Source organism: Hyla sarda, chromosome 6, assembly GCF_029499605.1.
Source record: "Hyla sarda isolate aHylSar1 chromosome 6, aHylSar1.hap1, whole genome shotgun sequence".
In the NCBI taxonomy this organism is placed as follows: Eukaryota; Metazoa; Chordata; class Amphibia; order Anura; family Hylidae; genus Hyla; species Hyla sarda.
Window position 1 is genome coordinate 232,647,862 of NC_079194.1, and position 24,532 is coordinate 232,672,393.

The 24,532-nt window shown below is 42.1% G+C and overlaps 1 protein-coding gene across 3 annotated transcripts in view; it reads right to left on the reverse strand.

Moving 5' to 3' along the window:
• ANO3 (anoctamin 3) overlaps nt 1-24,532 on the reverse strand; it is a 434,465-nt gene that overhangs the window by 178,604 nt on the left and 231,329 nt on the right. For all 3 annotated transcript variants that reach the window (XM_056526698.1, XM_056526699.1, XM_056526701.1), the window contains exon 5: nt 5,938-6,096. In XM_056526698.1, the coding sequence (XP_056382673.1) occupies nt 5,938-6,096 (159 nt within the window). The remainder of the gene's footprint in view (nt 1-5,937; nt 6,097-24,532) is intronic.

Sequence of the window (24,532 nt, forward strand, 5' to 3'; positions counted from 1 at the left end):
GGGGTTCGCCAATTATTACAGACAATTTATTCCACGTTTTTCCACCATTGTGGCTCCTATTGTGGCTTTAACCAAAAAGAATGCCAATCCTAAGTCATGGCCTCCTCAAGCGGAAGACGCCTTTAAACAGCTCAAGTCTGCCTTTTCTTCGGCTCCCGTGCTCTCCAGACCTGACCCATCTAAACCCTTCCTATTGGAGGTTGATGCCTCCTCTGTAGGAGCTGGAGCGGTCCTTCTACAAAAAAATTCTTCCGGGCATGCTGTTACTTGTGGTTTTTTTTCTAGGACCTTCTCTCCGGCTGAGAGGAACTACTCCATCGGGGACCGAGAGCTTCTAGCCATTAAATTAGCACTTGAGGAATGGAGGCATCTGTTGGAGGGATCAAGATTTCCCGTTATTATTTACACCGATCACAAGAACCTCTCCTATCTCCAGTCTGCCCAACGGCTGAATCCTCGCCAGGCCAGGTGGTCTCTGTTCTTTGCCCGATTTAATTTTGAAATTCACTTTCGGCCTGCCGATAAGAACATTAGGGCCGATGCTCTCTCTCGTTCCTCGGATGCCTCGGAAGTAGAGCTCTCTCCACAACACATCATTCCCCCTGACTGCCTGATCTCCACTTCTCCAGCCTCCATCAGGCAAACTCCTCCAGGGAAGACCTTCGTTTCTCCACGCCAACGCCTCGGAATCCTCAAATGGGGTCACTCCTCCCATCTCGCAGGTCATGCGGGTATCAAGAAATCCGTGCAACTCATCTCTCGTTTCTATTGGTGGCCGACTCTGGAGACGGATGTTGTGGATTTTGTGCGAGCCTGCACTGTCTGTGCCCGGGATAAGACTCCTCGCCAGAAGCCCGCTGGCCTTCTTCATCCTCTGCCTGTCCCCGAACAGCCTTGGTCTCTGATTGGTATGGACTTTATTACAGACTTACCTCCATCCCGTGGCAACACTGTTGTTTGGGTGGTCGTTGATCGATTCTCCAAGATGGCACATTTCATCCCTCTTCCTGGTCTTCCTTCAGCGCCTCAGTTGGCAAAACAATTTTTTGTACACATTTTTCGTCTTCACGGCTTGCCCACGCAGATTGTCTCGGATAGAGGCATCCAATTCGTGTCTAAATTCTGGAGGGCTCTCTGTAAACAACTCAAGATTAAATTAAACTTTTCCTCTGCATATCACCCTCAATCCAATGGGCAAGTGGAAAGAATTAACCAGGTCCTGGGTGATTATTTACGCCATTTTGTTTCCTCCCGCCAGGATGACTGGGCAGATCTTCTACCATGGGCCGAATTCTCGTATAACTTCAGAGTCTCTGAATCTTCCTCCAAATCCCCATTTTTCGTGGTGTACGGCCGTCACCCTCTTCCCCCCTCCCTACTCCCTTGCCCTCTGGTTTGCCCGCTGTAGATGAAGTGACTCGTGATCTTTCCACCATATGGAAAGAGACCCAAAATTCTCTTTTACAGGCTTCATCTCGCATGAAAAAGTTTGCCGATATGAAAAGAAGAGCTCCCCCCATTTTTGCTCCCGGAGACAAGGTATGGCTCTCCGCTAAATATGTCCGCTTTCGTGTCCCCAGTTACAAACTGGGACCACGCTATCTTGGTCCTTTCAAAGTCTTGTGCCAAATTAATCCTGTCTCTTACAAACTTCTTCTTCCTCCTTCTCTTCGTATTCCTAATGCCTTTCATGTCTCTCTTCTTAAACCACTCATCATCAACCGTTTCTCTCCCAAGTTAGTTTCTCCCACTCCTGTCTCCGGTTCTTCTGACGTCTTCTCAGTGAAAGAGATACTGGCCTCCAAGACGGTCAGAGGAAAAAGGTTATTTTTGGTGGATTGGGAGGGCTGTGGACCTGAAGAGAGATCCTGGGAACCTGAGGACAACATCCTAGACAAAAGTCTGCTCCTCAGGTTCCCAGGCTCTAAGAAGAGGGGGAGACCCAAGGGGGGGGGTACTGTTACGCCGAGCGCTCCGGGTCCCCGCTCCTCCCCGGAGCGCTCGATTCACTCTCGCTACCGCAGCGCTCCGGGCAGCTCCACTGACCCGGTGCGCTGCGATACCGTCTCCAGCCGGGATGCGATTCGCGATGCGGGTGGCGCCCGCTCGCGATGCGCATCCCGGCTCCCGTACCTGACTCGCTCTCCGTCTGTCCTGTCCCGGCGCGCGCGGCCCCGCTCCCTAGGGCGCGCGCGCGCCGGGTCTCTGCGATTTAAAGGGCCACTGCGCCGCTGATTGGCGCAGTGGTTCCAATTAGTGTGTTCACCTGTGCACTCCCTATTTATACCTCACTTCCCCTTCACTCCCTCGCCGGATCTTGTTGCCATTGTGCCAGTGAAAGCGTTCCCTTGTGTGTTCCTAGCCTGTGTTCCAGACCTTCTGCCGTTGCCCCTGACTACGATCCTTGCTGCCTGCCCCGACCTTCTGCTACGTCCGACCTTGCTTCTGTCTACTCCCTTGTACCGCGCCTATCTTCAGCAGCCAGAGAGGTTGAGCCGTTGCTAGTGGATACGACCTGGTCACTACCGCCGCAGCAAGACCATCCCGCTTTGCGGCGGGCTCTGGTGAAAACCAGTAGTGACTTAGAACCGGTCCACTAGCACGGTCCACGCCAATCCCTCTCTGGCACAGAGGATCCACCTCCTGCCAGCCGGCATCGTGACAGCTCTCAGTTGTTGTACACACCAGTGCTGCAGCACACAGTAGCTGTGTACTACACCCAAAATTGCATTCTCTCTCTCTCTCTCTCTCTCTTTCTCTCTCTCAATCTCACTCCCTTGCCTATCAGTGCTTCTAGGCTGGATTTGGGCTTGAGGTGAATCACTGCTGTAAAAAAAGCTTTTCTGTGCAACACACTGCTCTCTGTCCCTCTCTCTACAATAGAACGCTGATATGACTGGCCACAAGATGGCTGCCAATTATATAGGGCTGTGACATCACAGGGGTGGCTGGCTGCTGGTAGGCTGCATGCTGCATGTGATTCAGGGTCATCCCGCTAACCCTTGTTCCCACCTTTCCAGGATTCCATGTCCCATATCCTCACATGTGGATCAGCCATTTTAGATGCCCTGGACAGCACTAAATGGAGTTTAATGAAACAATTTGCGCGAATTGCGGTGATATTCACATTCGTTATGAATCAAATTTTTCCTCAAATTAGTAACGAATTTGGATTTGAGCGATTCAATTCATTTATCCCTAGTAGTCATATGAATTATTATTTTTTTTCAGTAGAATGACCTGTGCTTTTTATTGAGAGGTAGGGCTACATATAACTATTGATCAATTATTTCCAATTTATTGGGAGATAGGAGGAACAAAAAATAGCAGTTCTGGCTAGGTCCAAACCTTGCTGTTGCAGCAACTGACACCTGTTACTTGTGACATGAGCTCAGCCGCTAAGCCTGCATAATGTAAACATCATACGTAATGGGCTTTGAATCAAAAATCTTCTGTGTATGAAGGGGTTAATTTGATGGTTTTCCCTTTAATTGGTATCTGTCAGCTCTATTTGATGCTCAGAGCTTGTGCCACACCGTGCGCGCTTCCTCCCTCCCTCACCCCCCCCCCCCCCCCCCCCGTGTCATTCTTAGATTCTATGAGTGACCTAGTGTTGGGCATGAAAATTCAAAATGCATATTTTTTCTGTGACTATCGGCACTTCTTAATTTTGTGCATATTTAGAATATAGTGATATATATATATATATATATATATATATATATATATACATATATATATATATATATATATATATATATATATTTATTCATAATGACAAATATTCTTTTTTTTATGTAAATTTATGTGAATTCATGCGAATATTTTTGCGAAAATCAGCACTTCCAGACTGGACCCTGATCCCGCCCTTCTTTTAGGCGAAAGATATAATCGCGCGTGCCCACTATGTGAATGTCATTACGAATTTTCGTATGGAAAAAAAAGAACGAACATAGCGAATATGCATATTTTGCTATCATAGGATGAATATTCGTCCATATATTTGTGAAATATCGCAAATCTGAATATAGCCCCTGCTGCTCATCACTATGTAATGATATGTTAATAGCCCTTTCATTGTCACACAGACATGTAAAAAGTTTTGATCAGTCAGGGTCGCAGTCCTGGAGAGGGGCTCAATAAACTTACAGTGGAGTTCTTCTTCTGCAATGAGTCGAGCACAGCTACGTGTTTCTCCCAGCTATATTTAGAGATTGTTGGAGGTCTAAGCACTGAGACCTTGACTGATCAAAACTTTTTACATGTCAAATGTTATCTTAAAAAGACAATAACACTAGAAATTGTGCAACCAACTGAATGGTCTGATGACACAGTGGTAGTGTTGCATGCAGGCCTCCTCAGGCTCCAGCAGTGACTCTGTCTTCTGTTTGACATACCCAGCAGCTCCTCCTTTAATCCTGTGTGTCGTTTTGGCTTTTTGATCACTTTTTCTTTTTATTAAATTTTTGGGGGATTTATTTTAACCAAAAATCAGCAATTCTTTGAATTTGGATTTTTTTTTTTGCGTATGAGAAACATAATAATTTAATGGTTCAGACAATTACACACGCGGCCATACCAAATATGTCTATTTTTTCTTTTTTACACAGTGCTGTAATAAAAAAAATAGAAGGGGGTGATTTGAATTTTTAATAGGGGAGTAATATTTTTAAAAACACTTTTTATTTACACATTCCCCCCCCCCCCTGGAGGCCCTTCATAAGCCATCATTAGATGGCTTACATAGATCAATGTAATGCTAGGCCTTGGGCTTCCCCTGAAACCTATAGATTACATAATGGGGTGGCAAGGGCTACGGGACCACTAGACACAAGAGAATAGAAGAATTTAATGTTTATCACAGTATTTAACCAGTTAAATGACGGGCATCGGAGCTGATAGTAGTGGACATCTCCTGGTTATGACATGGACCTGACCCGTGGTCCTGCTTCATGTTCACTCACCCTACCAATGACGTACATGTATGTCATTGGTCGAGAGGGAGTTAAATGAAGGTGAAAATCCTCTTTAAAGGGGCACTCCACTGGAAAACATTTTTTTTAAATCAACTGGTGCCAGAAAGGAACTGTCCAGAGTAAGAGCAAATCCCCATAGCAAACATATCCTGCTCTGGACAGTTCCTGACATGGACAGAGGTGTCAGCAGAAAGCACTGTGGTCAGACAGAAAGGAAACTCAAAAAGAAAATAACTTTCTGTGGAGTATATAGCAGCTGGAATGATTAATATTTTTAAATACAAGTAATTTGCAAATCTTTTTAAATTTCTGGCACCAGGGAGGTACCCCTTTAAGTGAGTCAATTGTAGCAAGCTTGGCTGTCCCATTCGCCTGCATATATTTATGGCTTCCTGCTTAGGTTAAAAGCTTTTGCCTCTCTCTGTATTCTAACATTCCCCTCCATGAACCTCAGCCACTGCCATAAAAATTAAAAAGACAGTGATTTTATTGCCCCACACTTCTAGCTTGGTTATGAAGAATAAACATGACTAAGTAGAGCCGAGCCCACTAAAATAACTACAATGATAATGTTTATTACCAATATCAAAATGAATGTTAGAGAATGCATATCCTTATTGAATAACCAACAAAAGATACAAACATCTAATAAAATGATAAAAAAAAAAAAAAAACACACACAAGCTAAATTGTTCTAATAATGTAGCAAAGTGCTCCTCGATGTTTCACGCTAGACAAATAAAACATACATCACCACGGCTTGGGGATTCTCCATCAGCCGAAATTGATTTAATGTTAAAGGCTAAAAGCAGGCACACAGTCGTCCCATTAATATTTTAATCTAAGGTACGCTATTACAAACAACTAAAGAATGACAAGCAGGGACATTAGCTGCAGAAACCCATTACAAACTTATTAAGCTCAGTTTATTTCCCCCTGTTTAGTAGATTAAGACACTTACTTCCCTCTCCAGCATTAAGCCCTCGGCTCTGAGGTTCTTCTCAAAGGTGCTGCGCTTCTCGATCTGTGGGCTTGATTTCTTGTATACCAAAATGTAGTCAATGCGTTTTATCCCGTCTTTAAAATATAACCCGAGGGACGCCACTGTAGTCATTTCCTTCTGAAAGATTGCAAAAAAGGAAAAAGTTCATAGGGGATATAGCGTGAAGAACAATGGTCGAAAGTCTTAGATTATCACTAAGATATATCTTGTCTGAAGGGCATTTTCCCTTAAAATCATGGTAAAGTTCTTTTGTCGCAGTTATGATCTCTCTTTGGATTTTCCATGGATTATTTCTATTAATTGTAGAAGGTATTTTGTAAACCACATTCACGTGTGGCTTATACTTGAATAGGACACAGCTGCAATACTCTGCTCAGCTGCTACCAAATGTATTGCCATGGAGCCATGCAAACAGTCACCCGAGCCCAATTGGCCTCTTCAAATAGCTGATCAAAAAAGGTCCCAAGAGTTGGCCCCACCAATCTGATATAGTATAGCTTATTTTATCTCAGAAAACCCTTTAAAAGGAAAACTTTATGCATCTTTACATTTAGTCCTTATTTTGGTAAAGCCTGTTAACTGCTTACAGTAACCACATGGGTCACCTGCTACCATTTACAGATCACTAGATGACATTTTCATTCTTTGGTTGACTCTACCTATTAATCAGGGGCCAAAAGCAGGACACCGGAGGCACTGTGGGAGCACTGGAGGTGAGTGGGGGGTTGGGAAGCTGCAGCTGGCAGATAGCTGCGGCTGCTTCAGTGGTAGACCCGGGGTGTGATGAGGAGAAGCCCTGTCCTGCCTCTAGCTGGCTCAGGCCACCCCTCTGCTCTTTAAGTGAAATGCAGAGGCCAACCTGGCTGCTGTGCCTGACATGCTGTGCGGGACCATAGCGCTGAGCTCTGTGTTTATTAAATTTAATAAACACAGTACATTAAGTATGAACCCTGCCCGGTGGTGATTTCCTTCAAAATGGAGGATTTGCAACTTCTTTTCAACTTTACAAGTAACAAGTAAAGTCACAATGATAAATTCCTGACCACTGCATCCGCACAGACCGATATGACAGTGAATTCACACAAATCGGCTGTGTGGCATAAAGACGCAGAAAAGCTGACACAACAAACTCTACAAAGAAACCCTCCAAATCCTTTGATAAATTCTCCCCTTAATGTTTGGTGATGCACTTAGGTCTTATTGTTCAAGCATACCATCCTAACCACACATATATGGCACCCTGCAGCAGATGTGCCTGATATTACTTGGTAATGGTGAAAAAGTTAGAACAGTCTCCAGCTTCCCCAAGAAATATTTTTAAGTCCAAAATGTTATTGCAGCATTATTAAAAGTCATAAAGGATAAAGAGAAAATGTATAATGCTGCAATAAAATTTGGGACTTTTAAAAAGATATTTTTTTTCGGGAAGCTGGAGATTTTTCTAACCTATAACCAAGAAGATGGCTTGACTTGTACTCCAGTGCTTCCGGTCTTGGCTTGACTTGGCTTGACTTGTACTCCAGTGTTTCCCGGATAATAATTCTTCTAGGCAGCGCGCTGTTATGTTTTCCTTATTACTTGGTAATGACCACCTACGTGATGCACACCAAAAATTGTGTAGCTCAAAGCTGCCCTTACAAATTAAGGTATTGTAAGATGAAGCTACTGATTTTAGTGGGTCCAGCCACCCATATACTCTGTATGATGCTTCCCAATTCTTCCCCAAGAGATAATGTTGGGTGAGAGGATTGGGCAGTCAAAGTTGGGCTATTTTTCTTTGCTACAGCCAAACATGTCTGACAGTAAGTCATCGCTCTCTCCCTATTGCAAATACTGTACATTCATGCTTCGCTAATCTGATAAAGAGCAAAAATTACTTTTAGCTGACAGCCATCTAATGTAAATGTCCAGCTTCCACCACTGCTCGTGTCCATCATCGCTTGACTCTGTGCATCTCAATATAGGATTCTCATTAGGGTTGAGAGAATTAAGGAAAGAGCATTAACAATGATGGCAATACCTGATGATAGTATAGACATGGAGCTCTTTCGGGTGGTTGTTATGCCCAAGGTGCCTGTCTCTGACCCTAACCTTTGTTGTAAGGTAAAAAAAAATGTAATTGTGTTTTCCAACCTTTGGTGCTACTGTGCATTTAATTGCTCTGTAAGAGTTAATTGTCTTCCTCAGTTAATAACTAGTGAGAAGCCACAGCAACCACCTCAGCCAACCAGGGCAAACCAGCCCTTCCTCCTCTCTCCAGACAAGCAGGAGCGCTAAGTTAGAGAGTTTAGTTTTGGCCAGCAGTATGAAAAGACCTCTTTTCTGTTTGCGGTTTCCATGCCTTTAATTGATTATGTAAAGTCCCTGCATTTGAGAAATTATTTCCTGGCGCTTGGATACCAATCACTACTTCTTTTGGAGTGTGGCAAGTGAATTTTATTAGCAGGACCATCGCCATCCATATCCTGCAATCCTGGTGTCACTGACCTTCTTAGGCTAAGTTTCTACTTGTTTTTTTTTTTTTTTGGTGGGGGGAACGCCAAGAAAAACGTCAATGTCTTATTCCATTTGGTGTTTTTTTAATCCTTTTGGCATTTTTGCACTCTTTTTTGGAGTTTTTCAGCTCCTTGACGGTTTTCCAAAATCGCAGCATGTTGAGCCACTGGCGATTTTTTTTTGTCAAAATCATGGCGTTTTTCTCCCATAGGAGTGAAGAAGATGCCAAGAAAAACGATATGTGGGTTTTAACTTTGGTATTTTTTCAGGCGGTTTTTAATCTTTTTTGGACTTTAGCGATCCAAAAAAGTGATGGAGATACCTTTTTTAATAAAATTTTGTAGGGTACCATTAAAAAAATTAATAAATAAAAAAGATACATTAGTGAAGGAAAAAATAGTATTTAATGAAATGTATCTTTTTTATAACAAAATATTTATTCATTTTCAAAACAGGGATCAATTTATGTGTGCGGGCAGGGACCTAAAAATGTAGCCGACGATAATAAAAATGTAGTGTGTTTATGTTTTTCACTTTTTTTCTTATTTTTTTTTACATTTTTCTAGGTAGTACAACTACTCGCAGCATGGAACACACTGTTCCATGATGGGAGTAGTAGTACCTGTACTAATTTACAGATCGCCCGTTGCGATCCTCCTGTATAATGTATAGATGCGGTCGGCCGCTCTTCTATGGTCCCCTGCACTACCGTATATATATACACTTATTCATATTTCCCACAGAGAGCTGTGATTGGCCAGATGGTTCCAGCCAATCACAGCTCTCCGTGGGAAATAGGAATAGGTGTATATATACGTCAGTGCAGGGGACCATAGAAGAGCAGCCGCTGCATCTATACATTATACAGGAGGATCCCAGCAGGTGTCAGGAGTGACATCCATTGTGATCTTTCCTTAACTGCAGGTACTACTACTCCCAACATGAAGCACACTCTATTAATGCAGGTACTACAGCTCCCAGCATGAAGCAGACAGATTGCAACAGGTGTCAGAAGTTACACTCGCTGCGATCTGTCTATTAATGCAGGTACTACAGCTCCCAGCATGGAGCAAAATGTGCTCCATGTTGGGAGTTGTAGTACCTGCAGGTAAGAACAGATCACAGCTGGTATCACTACTGACACCCGATGTGATCATCCTGTCTATTGCAGAGATGGAGCGGCTTTCTCCTGCACTCCGCATCTCTGCACAATACTCCGGCCAGTGATATGAATGGAACATCACTCATTCATATTTCCCTCTGAGAGCTGTTATTGGCTGCAACCATCCGGCCAATCACCACTCTGGGTGAGAAATATGAATGAATGATGTGAATTTCTATTCACATCACTGGCTGGAGTATAGTGCAGAAATGTGAGCGTTGTATAGAGCCGCATCTCTGCTATATTATGGACGATCGCATCAGGTGTCAGACTGACACCCGGGGTGATATGTCTATTAGTACATGTACTACTACTCCCATCTGTTCCATGCTGGAAGTAGTAGTACTACCTAAAAAAATGTAAAAAATAGAGAAAAAAAGTGAAACACACACTTTAATAAAAATTTATTAACATTTTTTTATAAATATATATGAATTCAATAAACTGTTTTCCATCACTACTGCATCCTTTTTTTTTTTTTCTTGGTACCCAACAAATTTTGGGTACCAAAAAAACCTGCCAAGGTATAATTCTCACATAAATGAAAAAACACCAGAAAAAAACGCCAGAAAAAACGCCAGATGCAGGAAATTGCACTACCGTTTTTTCAGACGTTTTTTCTTGCATTTTCTATCAAACTAAAAAACGCAGGACAAAAAAAACAAGTAGAAACTTAGCCTAATAGCCAGCCAAGTATCCAGCACTAAACTATCTTCATTTTTACCCTGTTACAAGTGACACACCACAAGTCTGCTATATTATTCCTGTTTACTTGCATGTTCCATTTTTAATATTCTATCTTATGTAAAATATCTTTGTCAAGAAGGATAAAGTTAGCCCCTCAGTAACAGCAAGGCAACAACTACAATCCTAAGTGTCAGCTACAAATCATTTCCCTATTACACGGACTTAAGATTTTTCCTTCATTACACTTTATGTCTATTCAATGAGGTGATGACTAATGAGTATGGAATATCTCCAAGCTTGGTCCAACTAATTCATTCCAAGAGCTTGACCTTCATAGTTCGGGTGGTATTGTGTTTCCGCGACCTGTTTTACAATACTATGGTCTTGTTACACGTTTAAATAAACCATTGCTGAAAGTGTATTCTCCGCTGCTGTCCAGGTCCTGATTGGCTGTTTCATCACCTTTAGAAATTTCTGCTTGTTAAATGAAAGTGTCAGGAAGCAGACAGCAGCGATTAGACACCTGCGTGAAAGCCAGAACCAAAGCTTAGTGCACGCTCACCGCCGGCTACTGTTACATTACTAAAAGCTTCTATTAATTATCTTCACAGGCTCATCTCTCTGAATCTGTAAGATGGTCTTCTATATACAGAAGAAGTCATTGGTACATGCAAAAGGGACCAAAGGAAGTAAACCCACCACTCCTTTGTCTTTTCATTGATAAATACAATGTCTATTTTCACAATTCTACAATCCTTCCCCCAAAATAGTCACTGTCTGCCTGCAACAAAAAATAGATTAAAAGTTGATTTGCTGTCACAGCTACCACTTTCCCTTAAAGGAGTACTCCGATGCAGGAACACTTATCCCCTTTCCAAAGTATGGGGGATAAGTATCTGATTGTGGGGATCCGACCGCTGGGACCCCCCACAATCCTCTGCATGGCAACCTTGCAGTCCCAATAAACAATGCGTGTCAACCTCAGCACGAGTTGGCAACCGACATGCCTCCTCCATGTATCTCTATGGGAGAGTCGGAGATGCAGAATGCTGTATCTCCGGCTCTCCCATAGAGGTACATGGAGGGGACGTGTTGGCCACCGTTTTATACGGGGTTCGACACCCCCCCTTCCTGAGGACTGTCAGAGTGCCACAGTCAGACACTTATCCCCTATCCTTTATATAGGAGGTAAGTGTCCATGCACTAGAGTACTCCTTTTACCACTTTAAATGAAAGTAAATTTTGGTGACAACATTTACATTGTTATAATCTCAAATTTTGAGACAAGGTTCAGACTGAGAAATTTACAAGCATAATTCTGTTTAGAAATCATACTCGGAAATTTCAGTGCAGGAGAGTCCATTGCTGTCAATGGGATTCCGCTGCACAGTGCACACTATGGGATTTCAGTGTTGGGGCTTTTGTCACTGAAATTCCACAGCCAAAAGAATGACCATGCTCATTCTTTTGGTGGGATCAGCGCAGAAAACACTGAAGTCTATGGGTATAGCAATGAGCGGACTGTCCTAGAGAAGATTGATTTCACTGTCACATTGAATAGAACTGCCCACAGGACTCCTAAACTAAGAACAGGAGGCAGAGATTTGGATCAATAGATTACAGCTTTGCTGAAGCCTTCCCTACAAAACTATATATTAATCTGCTTTGCTCCTCCTGCTCTAGAACTGTAATGAATGGGGTAAGCCCTAAAGCTGTCCCTAAGACCACTCTCCCTGCCTACTTGCCCATCTGCCCTAAATGACGGATTGACAACTTGGAGCTGGTCCCTTCCTTGCACTAAAGTGCATGGGTGTTGAAGTCAACAAAACAAACAGAACTGTACAAAGTTGGGAACAAGTCAGGAACATAACGGGAATACAATAACCAACAAACAGATTTATAAATACAAACAAGGAAGGATATAGCATACTAACAAGTCAGGAAATCAAGAGCACTGTTTACACTGGACTCAGAACAAGGAACACACCAGACACCCAACTCCAATTATGGAGGGATATCAATACTAAAGCAAAATAGGCTCCTAGCTAGTGGGAACACTGCACAGTGAAGGACACTAGCCTAGGGAGAAACAGAAATCTTAAATACAAGCAAACACGGGTACAGACTCAAGACTAACTCACTCTAAGATAGACTGTTAGCACAAGGCTCAGGAATTCTATCCCAGGAGATCCAGGGTCAAACAAGGTAAAAAAAAGGACTGACAAAACGCAGAGTGTGAATACAGACTAAGGCAACACAAAGCATAGATAGAACGAACCAATACAAAGGTACCAAAAAAAAAATCACAGATAACAATGTTTAAAACTCAGGATAAGTGGACCCAGAGGAGACTACACAAAATACAAATAAATGGACATTGCAAGATACATATTCAATGTGACAGGTTTCCTTTGAGTCTAGTTTCGGGGGGTGTTGAACTAAATCGTATCCCCAGTGCATCTGATTTATTCAAATGGTTTCACAATCATGACCATTTCTCTCGCTGATGTTTATGTGTATTGTGAATTTATATGGAAACATTACATTTGGATAATAGGGCCATATTTACGTATACTGTCTCTAATGTGATCAATACAGTTTCAGGGCTATAAACCAGCACAGTTAATTTCTTATTCACGAGATGAATATCTAGAGCCTTTTATGTAAATTAGTGAAATAAATAAGCAATAGCCTACAACATTCATGTGGATATAAATAAAACATCTCTGGATGAATTTCATTGTACACTTTCCCTCATACCATTATCAGTACAGAGCATTTCTATTATGAGAATGTGTTATTTCTTGCTCGATATAAGGGATTATCACCTTGTCTCCATTTCTTGCATAGAAATCATCTATCTCAGATACAAGTAGTGTCTGTAGGACTGATATAATGTTATCATAAGACAAAGCACGTGTAGACTATCATGGAGGCCTTTCAGATTCTTATTATGAACATATTAATGGGGCATCATTGTTATTTTCTTTGTGTCTGATTGGCTCTGCTCAGCTCTCTCTGTTGTTGGATTTATAGAGTTCAAGGGTTATCCAGGAATAGAAAAACAGAGCTAATTACTTTCAAAAACAGCTTCACGTCTGTCCCCAGGTTGTGTGTGGTATTACAACTTGGCTCCATTCACTTCAATGGAACTGAGCTACAGATCCTCACCCAACCTAGAGACAGACGAGGAGCAGTTTTTGAAATAAATTAGCTGTTTTTCTTTTGATGGATAACCCCTTTAAAAATGAAGGCCTGGCAGCCACATGGGGCTGAAGTGTGGCAATCAATTGTCTCTCAAGGGACAACATTAGTTCTAATTGTCTTCTGCACTTCGTCCCCATGCTGTTGATACCCCGTCTGTTATAACCCAAAGACTTTCTGTAAATCCCAGGAGCCTAAAAAATAAAAGAATATGGGTGCTCCGCCTCTTTGTTTTAGGAATCAGAGGGGGTTGTAGTAAACGGACCCTCACCAATCAAACTTGTGTCAGTGTGTTTGGAGGTTGGCCTGAAAATCTGATCATGTATAGCAGTGTCCCAATAAACTGTACAAGAGTTTCCAGCAGATTGCTAAATGTATTTACTAATAAACAGTTCTATCATTTTTTTGGAACTCAGATGAAACTCAGGCAAATCCATGGATGAGGAGATGTTAGTTTACCAGTGTTTGGATCAATGGGTTATCTTTCTGTGGATAGCAAATAAGCTATAGCTGTGGTAAAGATTTAAATAAAACAAGAATTCTATTTGGACAGGGAACACTTTTGACTTAAACAGTTCTTATGGTTTCACTGCAGATTGAGCGCTTCACCTTCTGCAACTAAAGTAAACCTGATGACTCCTGAAGATCAAATCTTCTGCTTTCCCTGGTTGAGCCTATGACCTTCTTTGTGTAAAGTAGACATTATGATGATGATCACATTTCATGAAGAAGGCCGTGGTATCAATCCCAAGTTAAACAAGATTAAATATTTAGACAGTTTAAACTTAGACAAGGTATCTTTTCGAAGCACTAAATTCATTTCAAAGACTCAAGATGTATAATAGGCTTGAACACTTTTGTCTTGACAAGTAGGCCACTTCTGTCTAACGTGACACCATTGTTTAGCTAACCTAAAGGGATTTTACAGAAATTTTACATTGATGATTTAACCTATGGCAACCAATGTCCGATCAGCAGGGTGCCGACACCCGGCATCAGCTTTTTGGCATATATGGCAGATGGCTCCATTCATTGTGTAGCGGCAGTGCTGGGTTACTGCAACTCAGCACTAGGAAAGTAAACCCATCACTATTTTTTTGCTGCCTGAACCATAGGCAGCAGGAAACATTAACAGACTCTCACATCAAAACTATCTATGAACAGTTGTATCTTTGCAAAGGAACTTGGCCCTGCAGGGCAAACCTGGCCTCTATACACAAGTTATTGACTTCTCCAAATGACTCTGAGCCTTCTTCTTGACAATCTACACATTTTCATGAATTGTCCCATGGGAATTGTGAGATGAAAACTCTATTTTAGAAAATGGCACAAATTATACTTAGAAGCTGAGGGGGTGTTATTAAGTCTTATGGGGTATAAATATAAGACAAAGGGGGCCCAAATCAGGCCCACACCTCCCTCAGTCTATCATCCTCACATCTCTTTTTTGAAACAAAGCTCCCACAATTCAGGGAAAAATACAGATAGTAAACAAAATTGTAATATACATATATTATGGAAATAGAGAGGCTTATCGACAAAATAAAACAATCAGGGCACCTTAGAATAAAATGGTTGTATTTTATATACTGACCACAAACCCTCTTTAAAGGGAAAAGGACAGCTGGTTCCCATGCACTAAGCCAATACACAGGGTTATAGTGTGGGTTAATTGGATTAAAATGATGTTTCATTTACCCAGATCGGTGCCGCCTTTCCGAGGACACAGCCGGTATTATCTGCTATTGCTAATATGTTATCACCAGAATTACGTCATAGAGGCAAGAGCGGGAATACAGAACCTCCCTGGATTCTTCCCCTGAGCTCCAATATGTCCGTCAACCTTCCACTCAAATGGGTGAAGGGAGTCTCCTAAATATTTATGAGGTGGGTGGGCATATGGAAGAAGAGCGGAAGGAGGCAGGGAATCCCTGTATGACACTTTTATCTCCATAAACATGTGAACATTTAAATCTAGTTCACCCGCACTATAACCCTGTGTGAACCAGCTGTCAGTTTCTCTTTTAAGATATTTTTCCACCTTTTTTTTTACCTTGTTGCAGAATATTTCTAATTATTTCTAATGACTAATGCTCCTATGTCCCATAGCCAGTTAATGAGCTCCTATAATTAACATATTACACTAATACCAGATTATACTGATTCACATATTAAATCCACTTCCCTAATGGATTCCTATTGGCCTATTGTATATCTTGTAAATGCTTATTATATAGTAAATGCTCCTTGACTTCTGACAAGCTGTATCATTTTGGGTCCATAAACGTCATTCCTTCTTAACCATCTATATTTATAAAATGTTATCCTAAAATTCTTATGAATCCATCTGTTCTGAAATGTACAATGTCAATTATTGTGAATACTGCTTTCATGTTTTTTGTGCATAGTAATTCTGGTTGTATAAATCTTCTGGAGAATATGTGTGAAATTTTATGAACACATTAAGATTCAGCAATTCTGCAGCATAAACATGAAACATCTCAAAGTGCAACTTTTCTATTAGCAGCTCATTCACACCACACATTATTAGGTTATACCTTTGTAAGGAAATAATATGTATATGTTGTGAGACAGTGACAGGAATGGTTGTCAGAGATCGCTACATTACCTATTGCATTTGCATACTAGGTTTCTGAAAGCACATACTGTATCTCGTCCAGGGAAAGCTGTGAGTGATATGGAAAATCCAAATCAGCACAGGTACTGAAGACAGAACATCACTGAGCTTTAAAACTAGGTAAGAGTCAGTATGCAAGTGAGGCTGGAAGAACACAGGTTTGTAGCAACAAAAGGGAAACTTTGTGACTTGTGCAAGAAACACATTTGTTGCCTACTTTGTTGTGTGGCTGGTGGTAAGACAGGGAAAAATAATAGCAAGCTACACCTAAAGTATACAACCTAAAAACAGTTTTTGTATGGTTGTATAGAAGAGATCTATATAGATAGTGCTAGACAAGCATGATTTATTTTTGTTTGTTTGGTTTGTGTGAAGGCTGTATTTGTTGTGTCATTGAAAAATAAAGACTGAAGGGGAGCTAAAACCGGGTGCTCCCGCATCCCTGCCGTATGCCGCCCATACGGAATTCATTTCAATGAGCCGACTGATGTGAAACGCTGACTCCGGTCGGCTCATTTTTGCCAAATATGTGGTATTCCCACCAGACCTAAAACCGTAGTGGACCACGGTTTTAGGTCCGGTGGAAAACTACATTTGGGGCAAATATGAGCCGACCGGAGTCAGCGTTTCACTTCAGTCGATAAGGATGAAAAGAAGTGAACGATCATACAAGATGCCACCTGTTAGTAGCCAGATGTAACTGTAATCACATATGATCTGCAGATCGCTCACGTACAGCTGGTATCTACCACTATATATACTCACCAATATGGTATACAGATCTGTGTACAGTTGGTATCTACAACTATATGGTCAGTGTAAAGTGATTTTTATACAGTTACAGTATCGTGGTGGTAGTCAGTCAATAGTCGCAATGGTAGTGGCGTGCACCTGTGCACATATTTCGTTTTGTATGGCAGGTCTGGCTACATTGTTTTTTTTTTTTTGTACTGGCATTTTTAGTAATATTGTGCTCAGTATACAGGATTTAGTCAGTAACATTATCATAGTAATATGTATGGTGAAAATATATATTATTGGTGATTGTGATCTTGGTGTGCTGGACATAATTTGCCATGGGGCCCACCGGACACTAGTTACACCTCTGATCTTGAGAGATTTCTGCCCTGTCGCCACTTGAGATTGGTGCCGTGGTGACAGCGCAACCATCTCACAGCCGGATCACCGTGGGAAGTCTACAGAAAATAATGCAGGGCCTCATGTTTGAGCTTTGCCAAAGGTCCTCACAAAGTCTGGAGCCGCCTCTGTCTAAAAGTTGACAGCAGGAAAACTTAAATTCTTTGAGACATTTGAGATGTAAAATGTTCATTTTCCAGCTCAAATGAACCAGTGTGTAAACATCAGACTGTGACTTCTTGGGCCCATCAGAGGAAATTATTTATGATCTACACAGAGCTTATGCATCTCCACTTTTAACCCCTTCCTGCCCTTTGCCATGTCATGTCATGGTTGTTTATGCAAATTGCTTTCCATGGTGCCCACATCTCCACTTGTCAGTTCTTTTTATATACATTTATCTTTTTTTTTTTTTTTTTTATCTTTCAGAAAACACTTCAGAAACAACATAAACCCTGCGATCGAAACTATTTATTCAAATCTAATGCTAAGCGCAAAATGAGCTTCAAGCTACAATATAAAGAATGATATACGCTTCAAATTGCTCTGGAGAAGACAATTCTTTAGATGCAAATTTCCATGTTTATCATAAAGGCAGCACATTGAGGGCTTTCTTTGTCGTTCCTTGGTACATTAGATGATGAGCTTGTAAGAAACATTTCAGCAAAACTTAGTCAGAAGTAACTTCTATATTGATTTAGTATAATTTATATACACCAAGAGACTCGACTTGTTATAATCAAATAGAAACTGGATTAAAATTCATATTTTGATGTTATAATGTGTATCAAATTGTATTATTAATTGCAAAGTAAATATTACTATATATATATATATATATATATATATATATATATATATATATTGAAATATTCATAGTGAATTTATTATACAAAATAAATTTGTCACAGCATTTTGTGTTTCCTCTTAAATCATTTATCAATTCCATTTTAGTGACTTGTTGTATCTTATATTAATAAATACAATCAAGTTTATTCATAAAATTATATTTACTACCACTATATAATAGCTATTGAGTTGCTTTAAAAGTTATTATTAATATGACTTTTTTTATTTATGTACTTATTAATTTAGTCTAAAAATACATAAAATAAAAGCTATTGATGTAAAATAAAAAATATTTATATAGTGTTTTGCATATATATATATATATATATATATATATATATAGTGTTTATACATTATATAGTTCATTAATACAACAAGGTTATTTATAAAATTATATTTATTACCACTAAAGTTACATTAGTTGTTTTTAAAAGTTATTACTATGATTTTTATTTATTTATTTGTTTAATCTAAAATAATAATAATATTATTATTAATAATAATAATAATAATAATAATAACTAAAATAAAGTTATCTAGATGCACAAGTGGCATTATAATATTCATAGATAATGAAGTTGGCTCTGTCCTAATATCATATGACATCTGAAGCAGTATATTAGGATCACACTACGTAAAAATGATCGGATAAGCAATATCATTTCGGGATGATATCATGTGCAGAAATATGTAGAAAAAGCTGTCCTACCATGTCATTCATATGCAGGGACTCCATGCTTGTATCCGGCGGAGCTGGGAGATTTGTAAAGGGTCCGGTTAATAACCTTCCCACAAACCACAGAGACTCGGCTGTTTTATCCACAGCCATAAGACCGCTGCCCCATTAACTGGATGGTAGGTTTGGACAATTGACTGCAATGGGATTCGCAGAGAGTTTCTCTCCATCCCTAGAGATACATTTATTTCTCCAGCATATCTTTCTAATGGACATAGATAGTATATGAGCTATTACTACAAGTAGGGAATACAAGGTACATGAGCTTTCTCTATCATGTATTAAATTTATTATCACCTCTCCGCCCATTAATATCTCATTTGTTATAGTGTAGATCCTGGGCTGCGAGGATTGTGATTATAATATGTCATTTTTCTTATCTGCTCCCTTCAGGATTTTATACATGAAATGCTAAGCAGTTTGGTGCTTTTCTGGGTTTAATGCATGTTTATGTGACATTTTAATAATTCAGATCCTCATAGTGTCGTCAGCATGGGAGAACGGAACATTAGGGATTCAAGAAGTGGGACAGAGAAAAGGTTACCTTTCAGGCTGCAACATCTGGCATTTGACTATCTCCAAAACAGTGTTTCCCAACCAGTGGGCCTCCAGCTGTTGCAAAACTACAACTTCCAGCATGCCCGGACAGCTGTGGGCTGTCCGGACATGCTGGAAGTTTTAGTTTTGCCACAGTTTGAGGCACACTGGTTGGAACTGCTCTAGATCTTGTGCACTTTGCAAATATATACTGATCAGACAAGTATTAGAAAGGTTTTAAGCACTCCTCTGTGCTCTCTCCTGTCTGTTAGTACTCACCACCATAGGTGGTTTTCAATCAGGGTGCCTACAGCTTTTGCATTAGTTGCAGATTGATCTCTCTCCCACCAAGCGATCCCTCCACCCATTGAAGCAGACAGGCTCCCTGTCATCAGCTGACTAGTGAGTCAGGTCTCGGCCACATTGCAAGCTGGGAAAAATCTGAGACAACAGTAATTTTTTATGCTGGTAAAAATAAATATTGGAGTGAAAAATCACATAAGAATTGTGAGAAAACCGTCACACACAGGGTGCACAGGTATTTAAACTGAAAAAACGTCCGACACAGGACCTGCAATACTAAATGAAAACCTGACCGTAAATAAAAGATTGGATTATTCCCTTACATCGGTTGAGCACCAGGAGGATCGGTTCTTTTCTAAGTTGCCACCTGCAACTTTCCTCGTGTGGATTCCCTGATCGCCCTTATTTAGCCCAGAGACGGGAACGATCCAGGCTGCACTCCGACTTCAGACCCGAGAACTGGGTACCAAGCTTCATTAGGTGTTGTGCTCTTAGCGTAACACCAATAGGTGAGCACTTCTCCCTCCGTTGCTGGTGGTTACCCCTGCTCCACCGGAATAACGGCACATTGTTGCGCTTCTTGTCTGTTTTTGTTTTCCATATATTCCAAGCCTTCCTGTCTGATAGCACTCCTCAGTGCTCTCTTCTGTCTGATAGCACTCCTTTGTGCTCTCTCCTGTCTGATAAAACTCATCTGTGCTCTCTCCTGTCTGATAGTACTCCCAGCACTCCTCTGTGCTCTCTCCTGTCTGATAGTACTGCTCTATGCTCTTTCTTGTCTGATACTACTCCTCTGTGCTCTCTCCTGTCTTATAGCACTCCTCTGTGCTCTCTCCTGTCTGATAGTGCTCCCCTGTGCTCTCTTCTGTCTGATAGTACTCCTCTGTGCTCTTTCTTGTCTGAAAGTACTCCTCTGTTCTCTCTTCTGTCTGATAGTACTCCTCTGTGCTTTCTCCTGTCTGATACAACTCCTCTGTGCTCTCTCCTGTCTGATAGGACTCGTCTGTGCTCTCTTCTGTCTGATAGGACATCTCCTGTCTGATAGGACTCCTCTGTACTCTCTCCTGTCTGAAAGTACTCCTCTGTGCTCTCTCCTGTTTTAAAGGACTCCTCTGTGCTCTCACCAGTCTGAAAGTACTCCTCTGTGCCCTCTCCTGTCTGATAGGCCTCCTCTGTGATCTCTCCTGTCTGATAGTACCCTTCTGTGCTCTCTCCTGTCTGATACAACTCCTCTGTGATCTCTCCTTTCTGATAATACTCCTCTGTGCTCTCTCCTGTCTGATAGGACTCCTCTGTGCTCTCTCCTGTCTGATTGTACTCCTCTGTGCTCTCTCCTTTCTGATAGTACTCCTCTCTTCTCTCCCCTGCCTGATAGGCCTCCTCTGTTCTCTCTCCTGTCTGATAGAAATCCTCTGTGATCTCTCCTGTCTGATAGTACTCCACTGTTCTCTCTCCTGTCTGATAGTACTCCACTGTGCTCTCTCCTGTCTGACAGGACTCCTCTGTGCTCTCTCCTGTCTGATAGTACTCCTCTGTTTTCTCTCCTGTCTGATAGTACTCCTCTGTGCTCTCTCCTGTCTGATAGAACTCATCTGTGCTCTCTCCTGTCTGATAGAACTCATCTGTGCTCTCTCCTGTCTGATAGTACTCCTCTGTGCTCTCTCCTGTCTGATAGAACTCATCTGTGCTCTCTCCTGTCTGATAGTACTCCTCTGTGCTCTCTCCTGTCTGATAGCACTCCTCTGTGCTCTCTCCTGTCTGAGAGGACTCCTCTGTGCTCTCTCTTGTCTGATAGTATTCTTCAGTGCTCTTTCCTGTCTCATAGGACCCTCTGTGCTCTCTCCTGTCTGATAGTACTCCTCTGTGCTCTCTCCAGTCTGATAATACTCCTGGGTTCCCACTGTACCCACCCTGCAGCAGCCGCAGCACTCCTCTGTGATCTCCCCTGTCTTGTGGTATCTCTCTGTGCTCTCTCCTGCCTGATAGTACTCCTCTGTGCTCTCCTGTCTGATAGTACTCCTCTGTGCTCTCTCTTTTCTGATAGTACTGCTCTGTGCTCTCTCCTGTCTGATAGAACTCCTCTGTACTCTCTCCTGTCTGATAGTACTCCTCTGTGCTCTCTCCTGTCTGATAGTACTGCTATGTGCTCTCTCCTGATTGATAGGAATTCTCTGTGCTCTCTCTTGTATGATATTACTACTCTGTGCTCTTTCCTGTCTGATAGGACCCTCTGTGCTCTCTACTGTCTGATAGTACTCCTCTGTGCTCTCTCCTGTCTGGTATTACTCCTCTGTGCTCTCTCTTTTCTGATAGTACTGCTCTGTGCTCTCTCCTGTCTGATAGTACTCCTCTGTACTCTCTCCTGTCTGATAGTACTCCTCTGTGCTCTCTCCTGTCTGATAGTACTGCTATGTGCTCTCTCCTGTATGATAGGACATCTCTGTGCTCCAGGGGTGTACTAAATGGCCGGTCCGCTCAGACGTTGTCCAAGGGCCCGGTCTGGTCAGGGGCCCACCACTGCTGATCAAGGCCGCCGTCAGGGGGGGTACAGCCAGTACCCCAGTAAGGGTCCCGGGTCCCCGCTTTACCAACCCTGCAGCAGCAGCAGCAGCACAGTAGGCCGGATTGATGGTGGGGTACTCTAACCTGCAAAGGGCCCACCATTGCAGCACTGTTTTCTTTTTAGAAATAGTTAGCCTCTGGCCCTTTAAGATGAGTGCAGGGGCCTCACTGGGAGGAGAACAGAGGGATGCTCCTCCCCCTCCCCCCACACTGCTATGTGTGCAGGCTGCAGCCCTATTGGAGCAGGCAGGTACTTTGCTTTCTGCTCCACCGCGAACTACGACACCCGACGGCACCGAAGGGGAACAGGAAGACTTCCCCTGCCCACCGCTGCGGCCACCAATACAACAGGTAATTTTCCGGGAAGAAAAGGTTGAGGGGCAAATTGCTGTTTGGGGGTCAGTGGGAGTTAAATTGGCAATTTCTTAATGTTTCCTGACCACGGTGCCTCAAGCTGTTTTAAAACTACAACTCCCAGCATGCCTTTGGCTGTCCAGACATGCTGGGAGTTGTAGTTTTACAATAGCTGGAGGCACCCTGGTTAGGGAACACTAATCTATCTAATATCTATGTTAAAGCTCAGTGTTTCCCAACCAGGTGCCTCCAGCTGTTGTAAAACTACAACCCCCAGCATGCCTTTGGCTGTCCAGGCATTCTGAGAGTTGTAGTTTTGCAGCAGATCGAGGCACCTGGTTGGGAAACACTGAGCTATAACATAGATATTAGATAGATCAGTGTTTCCTAACCAGGGTGCCCCCAGCTGTTGCAAAACGATAACGCTCAGCATGCCTGGACAGCCAAACACATGCTGAGGGTTATAGTTTTGCAACAGCTCAAGGCACCACATCTATCTAACTCATATCTATGTATCTATCTAGACAAAAAAAGAAGAACAGCACAGTGCAACTTCGAGGGTAGCAGGGATTTTCTTGGCACTGATTGGAACAAACACATTCCAGGTGTAGTGGTTCAGGTAAAACTTTCTTTATTTAAACAAGATGCAACACAATTCACTGCGCAAGCGCAGCTCAACTTTCTATGACAAGGCTGCAGCCGGAAACCTGCTTACTCCTGCTATTCACTACGTGCTGTCCATTGCTGTGTATGTTGGTACACAACTGGAGCAGGTAAGAGACCACCTGTACCCCCTCCGATTCTATCCAACTTCAGCACGTGTGATCCTCCACATGGAGCGCCTCTGCTTTGTGTTAAAAAAAAAAAGAAGGAAGCAGCACAACCCCTCGTTGTATACTGGTGACGGGTGCATGCAGGTACAGAATCCCGGTCATGGATCTGACAAGACATCCAAATACAAAAAACATCCAAGCAGCACTCTGGTATATGTAAACAAAAACTAATGCAGTAAGGCTGGGTTCACCTTAAGTTTTTAGCAATACGGGACTGTATTCGGCTGGGGGGAGCAAAAACCGAGTGCTCCCGTATCCCAGCCGTACGCGGCCCATATGTTAATCATTTCAATGAGCCGACCGGAGTGAAACGCTGACTCCGGTTGGCTCATTTTTGCCATGTATGCGGTTTTCCCACTGGACCTAAAACCGTGGTACACTACGGTTTTAGGTCCAGTGGGAAAACCGCATTTGGGACAAAAATGAGCCAACCGTAGTCAGCATTTCACTCCGGTCGGCTCATTGAAATGATTTACATACGGTCCGCGTACGGCTGGGATACAGGAGCGCCCGGTTTTCCCTCCCCCACTTGTATACAGTCCCGTATTGCTGAAAACGCTTCAGCTACCTTCTTGTAGCCTTTCTCATGCGTGATTGAGAAAGGCTACAAGTGGGAAGCTGAAACATCGCTGACACGGGTGAATAAACTGCATTCGTTTTTGTTCACATATACCGGAGTGCTGATTGGATCTTTTTTGTTTCAATCTATCTATCTACTGTATCTAAAAGTCCAGGTAGAGCAGCACATCAGTAGAGATGCTGCAGAACACAAATGCGGTGAATCAAGTTTTTTTATTCCAAGGCTTGGATTAAAACTACTTGATTCACAACATTTGTGTGCTGCAGCAGCCTTTCTTCTTGAATATCTATCTATCTATCTAATGCAAATAAAAACGGCACAACCAAAATCCAGGGTAAAAAAGAAGAAAATCGGGGTGCCCGCATATCTGGAACCTGGGTCCTTCCGGTTCCTTAATCCAGATAAGTAAATACGATGCAGCACTCCACAAGTAGCAAAGAAGGTGATTTTATTCCATCATGTGCATAGTCTATGC